The sequence below is a fragment of the Terrapene carolina genome, unplaced genomic scaffold, assembly GCF_002925995.2.
Source record: "Terrapene carolina triunguis isolate 2854851 unplaced genomic scaffold, T_m_triunguis-2.0 Scaffold714, whole genome shotgun sequence".
In the NCBI taxonomy this organism is placed as follows: domain Eukaryota; kingdom Metazoa; phylum Chordata; order Testudines; family Emydidae; genus Terrapene; species Terrapene triunguis.
The window spans coordinates 17,356,765-17,370,109 of NW_020665065.1; the positions used below are offsets into that span (position 1 = coordinate 17,356,765).

At 44.9% G+C, this 13,345-nt stretch overlaps 1 protein-coding gene across 1 annotated transcript in view; it reads left to right on the forward strand.

Annotated features, from left to right (window-relative positions):
* The first annotated feature begins 1,827 nt into the window (after window positions 1-1,827).
* Window positions 1,828-13,345, forward strand: part of ZBTB17 (zinc finger and BTB domain containing 17) — a 37,976-nt gene continuing 26,458 nt past the window's right edge. The window contains exon 1 of the mRNA XM_024206424.2: window positions 1,828-1,930. Within this exon, the coding sequence (XP_024062192.2) occupies window positions 1,924-1,930 (7 nt within the window). The 5' untranslated portion in view covers window positions 1,828-1,923. The remainder of the gene's footprint in view (window positions 1,931-13,345) is intronic.

Sequence of the window (13,345 nt, forward strand, 5' to 3'; positions counted from 1 at the left end):
AGGAACTTTGCTGGGTATGAGACATTAACAATCCTGTACATTTTTCCATTGGCAACTCCTGGGCTTGTCAGGGAAGGCAGGATACCGGGTATTGGGATGTCTCCAGCTGGGACAGCACTTGACTATGATCTAAAATTTAACCAGATGCACCCTCGAAGGGGATTTACTTCAAAATGTTTCCATCTTTAAATATATCTCCTGACAATCTGAAAGGGCTGATGTTACACTAAGAACCATGTGCTTCCACAGGCCCCATTCCTGCAAACATTTATGCATTCAGTTGCTCACGTGTATAAAACTGGGATTCAACACAATTTAGCCAGTGTGATGCAGAACAAAACATCAGAGTAGGGTGACCAGATGTCCCGTTTTTAAAGGGACAGTCCCGTTTTGGGGGACTTTCTCTTATATAGGCACCTATTACCCCCCACCCCGTCCCGTTTTTTCACAGTTGCTGTCTGGTCACCCTACATCAGAGTTGTAAGCCACTCTCAGTGCTGCCGTGTTTAATTACACACCATCAGGGCAACCTAAAAATGTAACTTTTGCCTTTGATGCTAATTTGAGGTTATAATGTAAGCATCCAGAGGACACAAACCCAGTCTAAGCAGAGTAGCCATCATGGCACTGTATCTCTTTTATTTCAACACCAAACAATGTTAGGATAAGCCTGTGTTTGGTGTTGCAATAAGAAAGTATGTTTTTAGTCCAAATAAGACCTTCCGATCAGAGGCTGGCATGTTGCAAAGTTCACCTCTAAGGATCTTTATCTGCAGATGAGTAAATACGCTGCTCTTCCTGTCTGCTTGACCCCTGCTAGATGCATTGCATGTGCTCAAGATCCACGCCTTGGAGGTGGTAGGGTCCCAGAGCTTGGGCTCCAGCCCAAACCTGGAAGTCTACACAGCAATGAAACAGCCCCGCAGCCCGAGCCCCACAAGCCTGAGTCGCCTGGCATGGGCCAGCTGCATAGACTAGTCTAGTTGCTGTGTAACCATACCCAGATCCAGAGTGGCCCTGAAGACCTGGCATATCCTGATGCTTTCAGGGAAGTCCAGTTCAAGGTCTCCGTCCTGATAGTCAAAGCCCTACATGCTTGATCCCTGAAAGATCACCTCTCCCTCCATGCCCACGTAACGCTGTTACGAACTCTCACCGTTCTACTGAAAGTCTTGTGATACTTGGTGTTTCTTCCCCAAAGCCCCAGCTGCTGGACTCATGTGAGAATCTCAGCTTCCCTTTCTAAACGAGTGAGTGTCTAGCCCTCATGGTTGCAAAGAAAAGCTTGAACATGGGACCTGAGCGCAGCCTCAGAAAGCAAAGAGAAAGAAAGATTGGCGAATGCCTGCGGCTGGCAATGCTGATGTCAGTTTGTCTGGCAGTCACAGTTTTAGCCTTCCCGGCGGGCTAGGATCATGCCAGGAAGTGGCTTGGCACAGGGGTGGCATAAATGTTTCACCGGGGCACCCGCGCTCCGCATGGCCACAGGGCGTTGGGAGGCACAGCCCCGTCCCTTGGACCCTGGCTATGGCTACAAAGCCAGGCCCCTGCCTGAGCCCAGCTCTGCTGCACTGTCTGTGCAATGCCCAGCTGCTGCCTCTGCCTCTGGTGCTTGCTGCTGCCTCTGGTGTCATGGCGCTGGGGAGAGCCCTGGGAAACACCACGTGATCCGCAAGGCCCGCTGCTCGCTCTCAATGCCCCGCCCTGACGCTTCGGAGCAGCGGCGCATGCGCTAGAGAGGCCTGTCAGCCGCCCGTGCTTCCCTCGCTGTGGCTGCGCATGCGCCGGAAGCCCGTGGGGCATGGGGCTGGGGAGGTGAGACGCCGCCGCTTCCGCCCGTCTCCAAAATGGCGGCGCCCTTTGTCCGTTCCGTGTCAGTCTGAGCCCTGCTTGCCGAAATGTGACTCACCTGCGGGTCCCGGGATGGCAGGTAGCGGGGGCAGCCGGGGGGAGCCAGGGCAGCTCCAGGGGGCAGCCAGAGGGGGAGGGGCAGCCAGGGCAGGTGTAGCTATGGGGGAGGGGGCAGCCCTGGTAGGAGTGAGGGGAGGGGGGATCTGTGGGGAGTGGGAGCTGGAGGGGAGGGGGGCACAGGGGGGTGGGGGCAGTTATAGGGCAGGGGGTAGCTAGGGGAGATAGGGGGAGGTGGGAGGGGCAGGGTGTGTCTCCTGTAGGGGGTGAGTGGGACCCACTCTGTGAGGTGGCGATTGCTGCTGGTCTGTAATAAAAGCAAAATCTCGATCTTAAATCTGCTGTCTCCATGTGAATCCCCCCCCCGCCCCCCCGTGCACATCTGGATTTGGTCTCTCCCCTACCCCTCCTTGCACTGGGCTCCGCACCACTCTGCAGCGTCCCATTCAGATTTACATCTTCTCACCCCCTGTGGCACCGGGGCCAAGACTGGCGTCTGTGTGGCGGGCCAAGGTGGGTGGTGGGTCAGAGGGCAGGCAGTGGGCTCTGGCTGGCACCGCTGAACTCAGTCTGAGAAACTGTCATAGTGACCCCGAAGGGTAGGGAACCGCGGGCTGCGAGACAGCAATGTCTAGTTTAATCAGCCTTTGAGTCTTACCTGCTTCCTCCAGGATGCATCTGTCTACAACGGGAAATTTCTTATTCCAGAACAACTGTTCAGTTGCGCTGATGTTCTCAGTGGTGTAAACTCCAGCAGAGACCTGGTATAAGGGTCCTGACACAGCTAATCCCATTAAGGAGACGAGACACCTATGCCTAGTCTACCCTAGACTTTACACTGTTGGTAATACTGGTGCAGCTGCCCTGCTGCTGAAAACTGGGTAAGAAATTTCCTGCTGTGGACCAGACAACTGAATCTGCTTGTGGGGTTGTGCTCCCGCTTGCTCTTCTTTCCTTGCTGATGGTTCATTTGACACGTTAACTCTGCAAGCCCGAGCAATGCATTCATCATGTTAGGCATTAGCGTGAGCTTCTTAATATTATATAAGATGTTTAACTGTTTGCCAAGTAAATCACCAGCAGAATGGATTAGGAAAACTGCCTTATAAGTGTCTATGCAATGGACTTCTACCCAAGACTATATTTTTTGTTCTAATAGCAATACTGAAATTCCCAACATAATACCAATAATCCACGTGTATTATACACACACCCACTACATGCAATTGCCTTTCTAAGTGTAATTGATCTGTATCAACATTTCAAACCAACGTGACATTTGCTTTGCCATTGTGTTCGTATGTCGGACACTTACTGCCCTCACTAAAACACCGAAAGTTAGTGCAGCAGTGAGTAACTTGAGGGTTTGTTTAAGGGTGGAAAAAATGCAGTTGTTAGTAGTTCAGCACCCAGATACTGGAGAGAGTTGCTGTGGAAATACATAGCTCATGATATTATTTTGGTTAAATACATGAGCAGAGTGTGTATATTATAGTTAATATGATGGTGTGTAGATCCAACATTACTGAATTTTAATATGAGCTCAGTATTATGGGATGTGACATATAACACATGGCAGAATATGATCCATTAACACAATTTTTTGCAAGGGACTGTTGGCCTAAACTGTGACCTTCCCAAATTTGTTGGGGGCGGGGGGGGGGGGGGGTGTCTCCAACACACAATGTGATGTTTGTCCTCCGTTGTACCATACTCATCACTGTAGTAGCTGAGAGTCAGAAGTCACTCAGGAAAAGGAGTTGGTCACCATTGTAGCAGGTCAAAAAAATTATCAGCTCAAGTCAATACACAGTAACAATCCAAAAAAGCAAACCATAGTAGGATGCATAAGGAATGGGGTAAAGAATAATACTGAAAAGATGTTAAAGCAATTATGCAAATTAATGGCACACCATAACTTTGAATACTATGTTTGGTTTAGATTGCCCATGTTAAAAAAGCTACTGCAGAAATAGAAGGTATCCAGAGACAGGCAGCAAAAACGAGTAGGAATAGGAAAGGCTTCCCAAGTACTGAGAGAGTGAAAAGATTAGGACAATGTAGTTTATAGAGTAGATAAATAAGAGGGGAGATGATGGTAAACAAAGTAAATCAGCTGCTCCTATTTATCCTTGCAGTACAAGAGTCAATGGACATTCAATGAAATTGAAAAGCAACAAATTTTAAAGTGATAAAAGGAAATAGTTTTTTACACAACATGTGATCAACCTGTGGAACTCATTGCCACTAGATAACATCGAGGGCAAGACATTAGGATTCAAACAAAGATTAAACATATGTATTGATAATAACATCTTCAATTACATTAGATACAATTAGAAATACTTAGAAGGGATGTGTAAATTCATGCATCAGGGTATAAGCCAATCTGTTATTGCTGAGGATTAGGAAGAAACATCTGTTGTCAGGATATTCCATATTTGTCCATTATGGAGATTTTATACCTTCCTCTGAAGCATCTGGCACTCGCCATTGTTGGAAACAGGATACTAGTCTAGAGAGACCACCAGATCGGAGCAGCATGGCAGTTTCTTCCTAGTGACTTGCATGTACCCCTAGCATTAATTAATTACGTCAGTAACATTCAAAGTCAAGGTTCCACATACAATCTGAACTGTGACCCTGTATTAACACTTAACTGCACAGGCATAAATTCAGATCTAAATTTCTGCAAATAATCCAAATTATGACCTACCTGTGCAATTTGTTTGCTACATACCTAACCAGTAAGGGAAACCGCCTCCTACAACACTCCTGCCAGCACCCCTAGGCATTGTCACAATTTCAGTGGGCACCACAATCCCACCACTGGTATACAAGGTCCACTGAAAACAGAGCTACATGTGGGAGACTCCAAGCGAGAGACCACCTTAGCTCGTCTACTTGCAGGTGTCAATGATGGGATATTAAAAGTTACTACAGTGAACTTTTTCCGGAGGGTCTGGCTGGAGAATCTTGCCCGCATGCTCGGGGTTAAGCTGATCGCCATATTTGGGGTCGGGAAGGAACTTTCCTCCAGGGTAGATTGGCAGAGGCCCTGGAGGTTTTTCGCCTTCCTCCGCAGCATGGGGCAGGGGTCGCTGGCTGGAGGATTCTCTGTGACTTGAAGTCTTTAAATCACGATTTGGGGACTTCAACATCTGAGTCAAGGGAGAGAATTATTCCAGGAGTGGGTGGGCCAGCTTTTGTGGCCTGCATCATGCGGGAGGTCAGACTAGATGATCATAATGGTCCCTTCTGACCTTAAAGTCTATGAGTCTATCTGTGTATGTCTCACTTAATCAGTTCCCTGCCGTTGCAGGGGCCCTGGGCATTAGTGCATCTTGGTCCCTCCCGTTCTCTGCCTAATTCCATTGTTGGGTTTCATGTGCAGGTGCTGGGCGATGGTTAGTGGCTGTGATATACAGGAGGTGAGGTCACCCTAGATCCGTGGTTCCCAAACTGGGGTTTGTGAAATGTTACAGGGGACTCTCGGGGGAAAAAATCCATAATAGCGGACAGAGCTGTCCCTATGGACCCCAGGCAGCACGGAGCCAGCAGCCCAGAGCCCCTGGACTTCCAAGAGCTAAGCAGATCAAAGCAAGCCTATCTATCACACTGAGGAGATTTCAACTTCAAGACTCCTTGTTAGAAATGGAAAGGGAGGTGGATATTTTTTGCTGTTTTTAAAATTAAATAGGCAGCTAGTCGTGTTTTTTAAATTATTATGAAGAACAAGTTTAAGTTTTGTTGCAACGTGCGTTGTTTGCCTGGACTGCTCAAGACCTGAATGCTTGTGTAGGAAGAACTCTTTGAGTTGGCTTCTTAAATACCTTCCTGCTCGTTCACATCTGATACTCCTTGATGAAACATAGGAGCCTTGTCTTATAACAGGCTTATTCAGAGTGATACAGGCTACAAAAGTGAGATCTTGGAAGAGTGTTGCCGTTTTCATAATGTAATAAGAATACTGTAATGATAAATAATAAACAACAATAAATAGTGTGTAATAAGCATGTCATAAAATCAAATTTTATATTTCCAAGATCATTGCTTTTATCATTTATACTCAAGTAAAGGAGAAAATCCCTGGAAATATTCATTTTTAGGAGGGGGTTCGCGAGACTTGACATTATAGTGAAAGGGGTTCGCAGGTTGTTAAAGTTTGGGAACCACTGCACTAGATGATCTGGTAGTCCCTTCTAGCCTTAAACTCGGACTCTGATGCTTTGTAGCGTTGGCTTGTCTCTCGTTCCCCATTGGCAGTCACGAGGGGGGGGGGGGGCTCACATGGCAAGCTTAATTTAAACTTAGCAGATTTATTTATCTTTAACTGCATGCCACAAATGCAGGTGTCTAGTACTGAGGTTTCCATCACTATGATTGATACAGTAATAAAAGACTTGACAGCAATGTCAGAGGAAGACGGAAAGGGAAAACACTACTGATGTGATTTGGAGAGGGTGAGACTCAAAGGTTGCTATCATTCTAGTTTCTTAGCTCCATTAAACTCTGGGAATTGAGTTCCCTTGCTTTTTATTTTAGCCGAGGCGCCCAAATACCACTTTGGTGGTCACAGTATAGCTCGTGAGTAGAACAGAGCCCTGGTAAAGGAGTGTCACATATGCAGTCCAACTTGTTTTCCCTTTTTAGGGAGTAGATTGACTTTGGGGCAGTGGTTTTGTATTTTAAAATGCAACTTTTTGTTGAATCTATCCAAGACAGCCACTTAAGGTGTGACATATAGCAGTCAGCTCTATTCTGTAGACGAGGTTATGGATAGAGGCTTCCAAGAGGAATAGTCTCTCTATCTTTGTATCTGAGCACTTGACTGTATTTACCCTCACAACAGGGCTGTGAAATAGGAAAATGCTGTTGTTCCAATTTATACATGGAGAACTGAGCGTGCAGAGACTGAGTGACTTGCCCCCGGTCACACATGCAGAGCAGGGAATCACACACAAGTTACGCAGGCTGGCACCCTAACCACTGGGCAATCCTTCCTCTCACAATGTTAACATGTATTTACTGTTTAAAGGGGGGGGAAGCAATAAAGTAGTAATTAAGCTGTGTGAAGGAAATGAGACATCCATTTCACTGAGAGCAAGTGTGTTAATATGCCAATATTCCACTGTTCTGAGGTGGGTAGGATGGGTAAAAACATCACTATTTATAATGCAGCAGCAGCTGTATTATTATCCCAATGGCATCGTGTTCTATATGGTATTTGAATGGCATAGCCATAGAATAACACTAAGATGAAATGTAGTAAAGGAGAAATTGACCAAACCAAAGAATTCTTAGAGGTTGCATGACTCTGATGTGGACCAGAATTGGCAGTGAGATCTGCCTTCTGCATGAGGTGTCTATGCCTTTCTCCTCATCACACTGGTTACCTTCTTTCATTTTATCTAACAGTAGGAATGTGGGCTAATGTTCCTAAAAGATTTTTCCCCCCCTTTCTGTGTAACTTTAAACTGAGCCTGTCTTTTATCAGTGTTAATAATCATTATGGCATCTCAGCTATGCCCTACATATTTGACAGTCATCACCTTTTAATATAAAGCAACATTAAAATTGCTTTTTGCTATTAATTATGGACCATTCTGTAATAATAATCATGGCTGTTTTGAGTAATTGTTCCACTGGAAATGAACCCTACTGAGGAAAAGTTCCCAGCAACACTTCAGAGGGCAGCACGGTATAAAACTTAAGATGCAAGACTGGGAATTCAGACATGGGTTCTAAGTCCCGTCTCTGCCACTGACTCTGCGACCTTGGGGAAGTCACTTAACCTCTCTGTGTGTGTCAGTGTCCTCATCTATAAAAATAGGGATCATGATACTCTCTTATGGAAAGTGTTCAGTGTTATTACATGTATTATTGAAATATTGATCAAATGGGTTCTGTAACATTCTGTAATGGGTTCTGATCTTCAGTTCTGCAACATTCAGTTCCCACTGGCCCTGAGCTCTGAATAATTTTAATGGGTGGTCTGTCTTGTTGTATTTTAACATTTTAAGACTTCAAATAAAATATCTCCAGCCACATGAGGAAGGTGGATAATGGTGGTGGTGGGGTGGGGGTGATGCCTTTTACCTGACCAAATATTTCAGTTATAATTTAAGTGAGTTATGCAGGTCATCCCAACCGGATGCCAGTAAAATCCTTCATACAACTCCACACCATCATGTACTTTGCGTAGGCCACAGAGTTCACAGAAAAATGATTGCAGAAAAGATTTAGAATTCCTAAAAAATATATATTGGGGCTATGTCTTGTATCCCTTCATTTATAAAGCCCAGGTACCTTAACTATCATGATTCCGGTTGTACGGGGATCAGAAGCAGGGGGAAATTATAATTAAAATATGAAACATCTTTTAAAAATGACCTGAAATAACCCTTCGATACATACAAATGTCTTAATTTTAAAGTCCCATCTCTCCGGCTCTTTAGGGCTTGGAAGCTAGTGCTGGTTGTTCCATTGGAACGGAGAACTCCTCCTTTTCCAGTGGTGTGCAGTTCCCATTTCCAGAACGTAGGCCTGTTCCTGGCTTTGAAGTGCATATTGGTTGTGCTGGGCTTTGGGTCAGTGTTGTTTTAGGAGGGAGCAGGGCTATTGGTGAAGAAGGAGGAAAAAAAGGAAACGTCTTGGTGGCAAGTTAAGAAAAATGGCAGCTGTTCGAAGCTGCGTGGGGGCTTGGCTTGTTTGAAGTTCTCCCAAGGAAGGTGGTCAAAGTGCAGGTGAGGGAATGTCATTTATTACATGGCTGTCATTACTACAGGGTGTATTATCGCTTGAAAACTTTTGAAGTATCTGTTGATTTAAGGAAAGGCCAGTGCATTGCCTAGATTTAAAAATGGACACAGAGAAGAACCAAGACATTAGGAAATTGATTTTGTCATAGAACCACCGGCAAGGGGCAGAATAAGAGACATCCAGAAAATTTAAGTACATCTCATACCCTGTCAAGACCAGTTCTGAGACGGTCTCAGAACGAGGGGTCTTGAGGGACGTAAGGAAAATGGATCTTAGCAGTTTTAGTGGGATTCATTACTTTAGAAGAAAATATTGTGTGCTGTAACCTCATCTCAGGACTTCACTGTTTCTGATGGAAATTTCCACACTCTGTAATGAGAACACCAGATTGATGGGTTTGGCGCATACCTGTCTCTATAATGATGGAAGGTTGAAGTGTGTCAAGCTAATGTATTCTCAAAAAGGAGATAGTGTCCAGACGATGGGCTAGCTCTTTAAAGCAATAACCAAAGGAGCTGTTACTGTACTGACAACCTGTGCATTTGCCTTTGTGAAAGGCTGATATATGGCTGTACTACCTGAGTGAATCTAAAAAACCTGGTTGCATGTCAGAGACTGAGGCTTTGTGAGTTTGAAAGCAGCTTGGGATATACTCCTAGTGGAGTATGGCAGGTACCAATGTGACGATCAGACTTGCACATATGACAGATGGCTGGCTAGAAAAGGAACGGTGGGTTTATATTTGATACAGGAGTACAGGCAGCCCAAGTCTTCCACATAAACTCAGATGCCAGGTGCCATGTAAGTACCTCAGTAGAATAGAAAGGCAAATTCCCAGTTGCCCAGATGAGGGAAGTCTTGCAACATTTCCTGTCCATGCAATTGCACCAGCACTCTCCTAGCAGTGCCAGCAGAACCACAAAACCAAATAGGCTGCAGTGAAGCACTCTTCCAAGACTGCACTGAACCATCTGAGCAAGTCAAAACAGCTCCCAGTTCAACCAAAAGGGGCCTTTTCAAGAGCTACGTTTTCCCTTTCTCCATCAAAGGGCTGGTGAATTTTATCTCAAAGGTCTGGGTGCTAGAGGCAGAATTTCTTTCCAGAAGAGGAGTGAGTTAGTTACAGGAAATACATATTGATTAGAGACAGGATGGTATATGGTTAAATCACAGGACCAAGAGGCAGGAGACCTGGGCTCTATTCATGACTCTGCCACTTACTCGCTGTGTCACCATGGGCAAGTCACTTGAACTCCCAGTGCCTCAGTTGATTTGCTTGTAAAATTCAGAGAACACTTTCAGGGCTATTGCGAGGCTTAGTTTGCTAATGTTTGTAAAATACTTTGCGAGGCACAGGTAAAAGGTGCTTTTACAGAAGTACAACATGGTGGTGATGTTAGTATACGAGTAGGAGGGGCTAGAGTAAATGGCGTTTGAAAGGAGTTAACTAAGTCTTTGGAGGGAAAATAGCTTCTGTTCTCTGCAACAAACTTGATAGAAAGTAAAAAGGCTTCTTTCTGTCTTGAAATGTGATAAATGCATTAGGCTGGATTGGTACATCTGGTCTCCTTGGCTCTTTGACAGATGCGTATGAGCCACTGATACTCCCTTGATTTCTTCTGGCAGATGCAAGCAGATTTTAGTGTCAGTTTTTTACAGCTTAATGCTAAGTGAGGGATTTTTTAATTCTTACTGAGCATCGCTGATCGCTTGTCATCCTGTCTCTGTAATTAGAACACATCTGGCTTTCCCTGCTCATTATCACTCTTGGTGATCGTTGACACTGTTACTTTAATAAATTTGTAAAAGTCCTGCCGCAAATTGCCATCCCGGGATCTCTGAAGATCTGAAAAAGGGACAGCTCAGCATTCGTGTGAGGAAGACTCCAAGGTGATCATGAGAATCAAATTAACTTGATAGCACGGCACAGCTGATATATTTTAAATATGATGTTGTTGGCCCTAGACACAAAATGATACGGCACTGCAAAATTTTGGAGCAAGCTAGACGTTGTCAAAATATATCCATGTCTTGATATCTGGGTCCATCCATTACCGAATAGTTTGTAAGTCAGGGGTGCCCCAATTTTGTTCAGATGCAGGTCATTAAACTGCAGCAGCTTTCCTCAATATGCTAGCAAGCTCACAGAGACTAAATGATGGAGCAGGTGGGTGCTTGGACTACACTTTGTACTGGCTTCTGGTGATTAGTTCTTTCCTTATGGGCCTTGGCCTCTGTCTTGTGAATTTTGGGTGCCTTGGATTAACAAACTAATAGCTTGTTCTGGCAAACTGCATCAGCTGTAAACAACAAGGATACCGGTTAGTCTTCAAAGCAGATTTCACATGGAGGGCTTTGGTTCTGAAGAAGCAAGCAGGCCAAGCATGCTGTCATGGTGTGGCCAAAGGACTCAATGAAGGGCGTTTCTGCACAGATGGAATTTTGTTAGCATTGAAACACAAGCGCTGTAAGAAAATAAATCAGATCCAGCAGCAGTAACTGTATCTTCCTGGAAGAAAATATCCATTAACAGCAACTTTCGGATTGAATTTTGGTTTAGAAGCTGACTCCAGGGCTTCTAATTTGTCAGGAGGAAGAGCCTTCTCCTCTTGCTTTCCTTATGTACCCAGAGCTGTTACCTTAGGTGTTTTCCTAGTCTCCCCCCAGCAGCAGGCTAACTTGCTACCATGGAAACCCATGACTACAGGATCGTGCTACGGTTATTTGGGACTGTTCTTTACATATTTGGGAGTAATATCAGGTGTCTCCTTGTAAATACAGCATGATCTTCATTGCATGTTATCAATATGCCAGACTGTGGGTTGACCCAATCAACCCTGGCTGTGGTGATCCCTTTCTATGCCTCCAGAGCACCCTGGGGCAGGAGAAAGTGAGACTGTTGCATTGGATGGAGTCTCACAACCCCAGAATAGTCACAACTCCTTGACGTTATGTTGTGATGTCAGGTTACCCTTCTCCAACTACTTTGTGGCTATCCAATTCTGCTGGAACCACTGCCTTAAAATGATATCAAATGAGCAATTGTCATCCAGCCAGATGACCTCTTGTGGGTGAGCATCCCCATTTCTCTTGTCTGTTTCTGAAATAAGTGAGTTTTCAACCCAGGTCTTGCACCCAGACCAACATACTGTCTTTGCTATTGGTAACAAGGGAGAACGTTGGCCATCTGGAAAGGACTTTATTCTTATCCTTCATTGCGTCTAGTGGAGGCCTGGTCTATACTAAAAAATTAGGTCGAACCAGCTATATCACTCAGGTGTGAAAAATCCACACCCTGGTGTAGACAACGCTAGATTGATAGAAGAATTCATCCATTGATTTAGCTACAGCCTCTGCTGGATGTGGATTAACCACACTGATGGTAGAACTCTCCCATCAGCATAGGTAGTGTCTGACGCTGTACTGCTTCAGCGTATATCTGTGCCACTGTAGCATTTCAAGTATAGACCAGCTCTCAGATAATGTTTTCACCCCTCAGCTCACAGAGAGCTGATTTCTACAGCACAAAACTGTCTGTTCAGGACTGTGGCCGCTCCCTTGCTATCATTGGGGTGTGTGTATATAACACACACACATTTTGGGGAAATGTGATCAAATTTTATGCAACCATTTTTGACTTAGTTTGGATGTGAAAATGTACTTTCCCCCCACATGTTCTGATCAGAAATTTTGCGCTTGGGTAATTCTGAGCAGGAGTTACAAACATTAAAGTTGGCTTCTTCTTGATACGTCATTGAGACTCAATTCTCTTTACCAATGCTGCAAGCACGCACAAAGTCTATACAACATTTGTAAGCCCATTTTGAGCATAAAAAGGATGTTGTTGAATGTCATCTACCCCTTTCCATGGAGGTACTTTTTGCTCTGTTTGCATGATTTCCTATGGTTTATCTAATTCTGTTATAAGAGTTCTTCAGTTTAAAAAACCCTCACTTTCTGCCTCTCTCTTCTCCTTGCCTTTATTAACAGGGGTATGAATACAGGGGCTTGGATTAATTTTTTTATTTATTTAATTATCCACCTATTTTAGTGTCTGTTCCTGCTGCTTATTCCCCATTTGAAACCATAAACCCTGTGTTTGTGACATTGTAATTAGCTGCTGTGCAAGTGAGTCACAAATGGAGGATTAGGATTTCAGGTGCAAATAAGCTGTGGGAGCCGATGGGCTCTTGAGAACAGGTGTATCTCTCTCTCCTGCAAATGGCCTGGGTTTTTTCTTTTTTCTCTAAGGGTATGTCTACACTACGAGGGTATTTCGATTTCACTTAAATCGAATATGTGGAATCGATATTGCAAAGTCGAACTTGTGTGTCCACACTAAGGACAGTAATTCGACTTTGTGAGTCCACACTAACGGGGAAAGTGTCGACATTGGAAGCGGTGCACTGTGGGCAGCTATCCCACAGTTCCCGCAGTCCCCGCTGCCCATTGGAATTCTGGATCGAGCCGCCAATGCCTTCTGGGTAAAAAAAAAGGGTCGAGGGTGCTTTTGGGTAATTGTCGTCATCCTTCTGTCACTACCGCCCTCCCTCCCTCCTTGAAAGCGCCGGCGGGAAATCAGTTCGCGCACTTTTCGGGTCAGTGACAGCGCGGACGCCACAGCACTGCGAGCATGGATCCCGCTGCGACCATCGCTGCAGTTGTGGCACTTGTG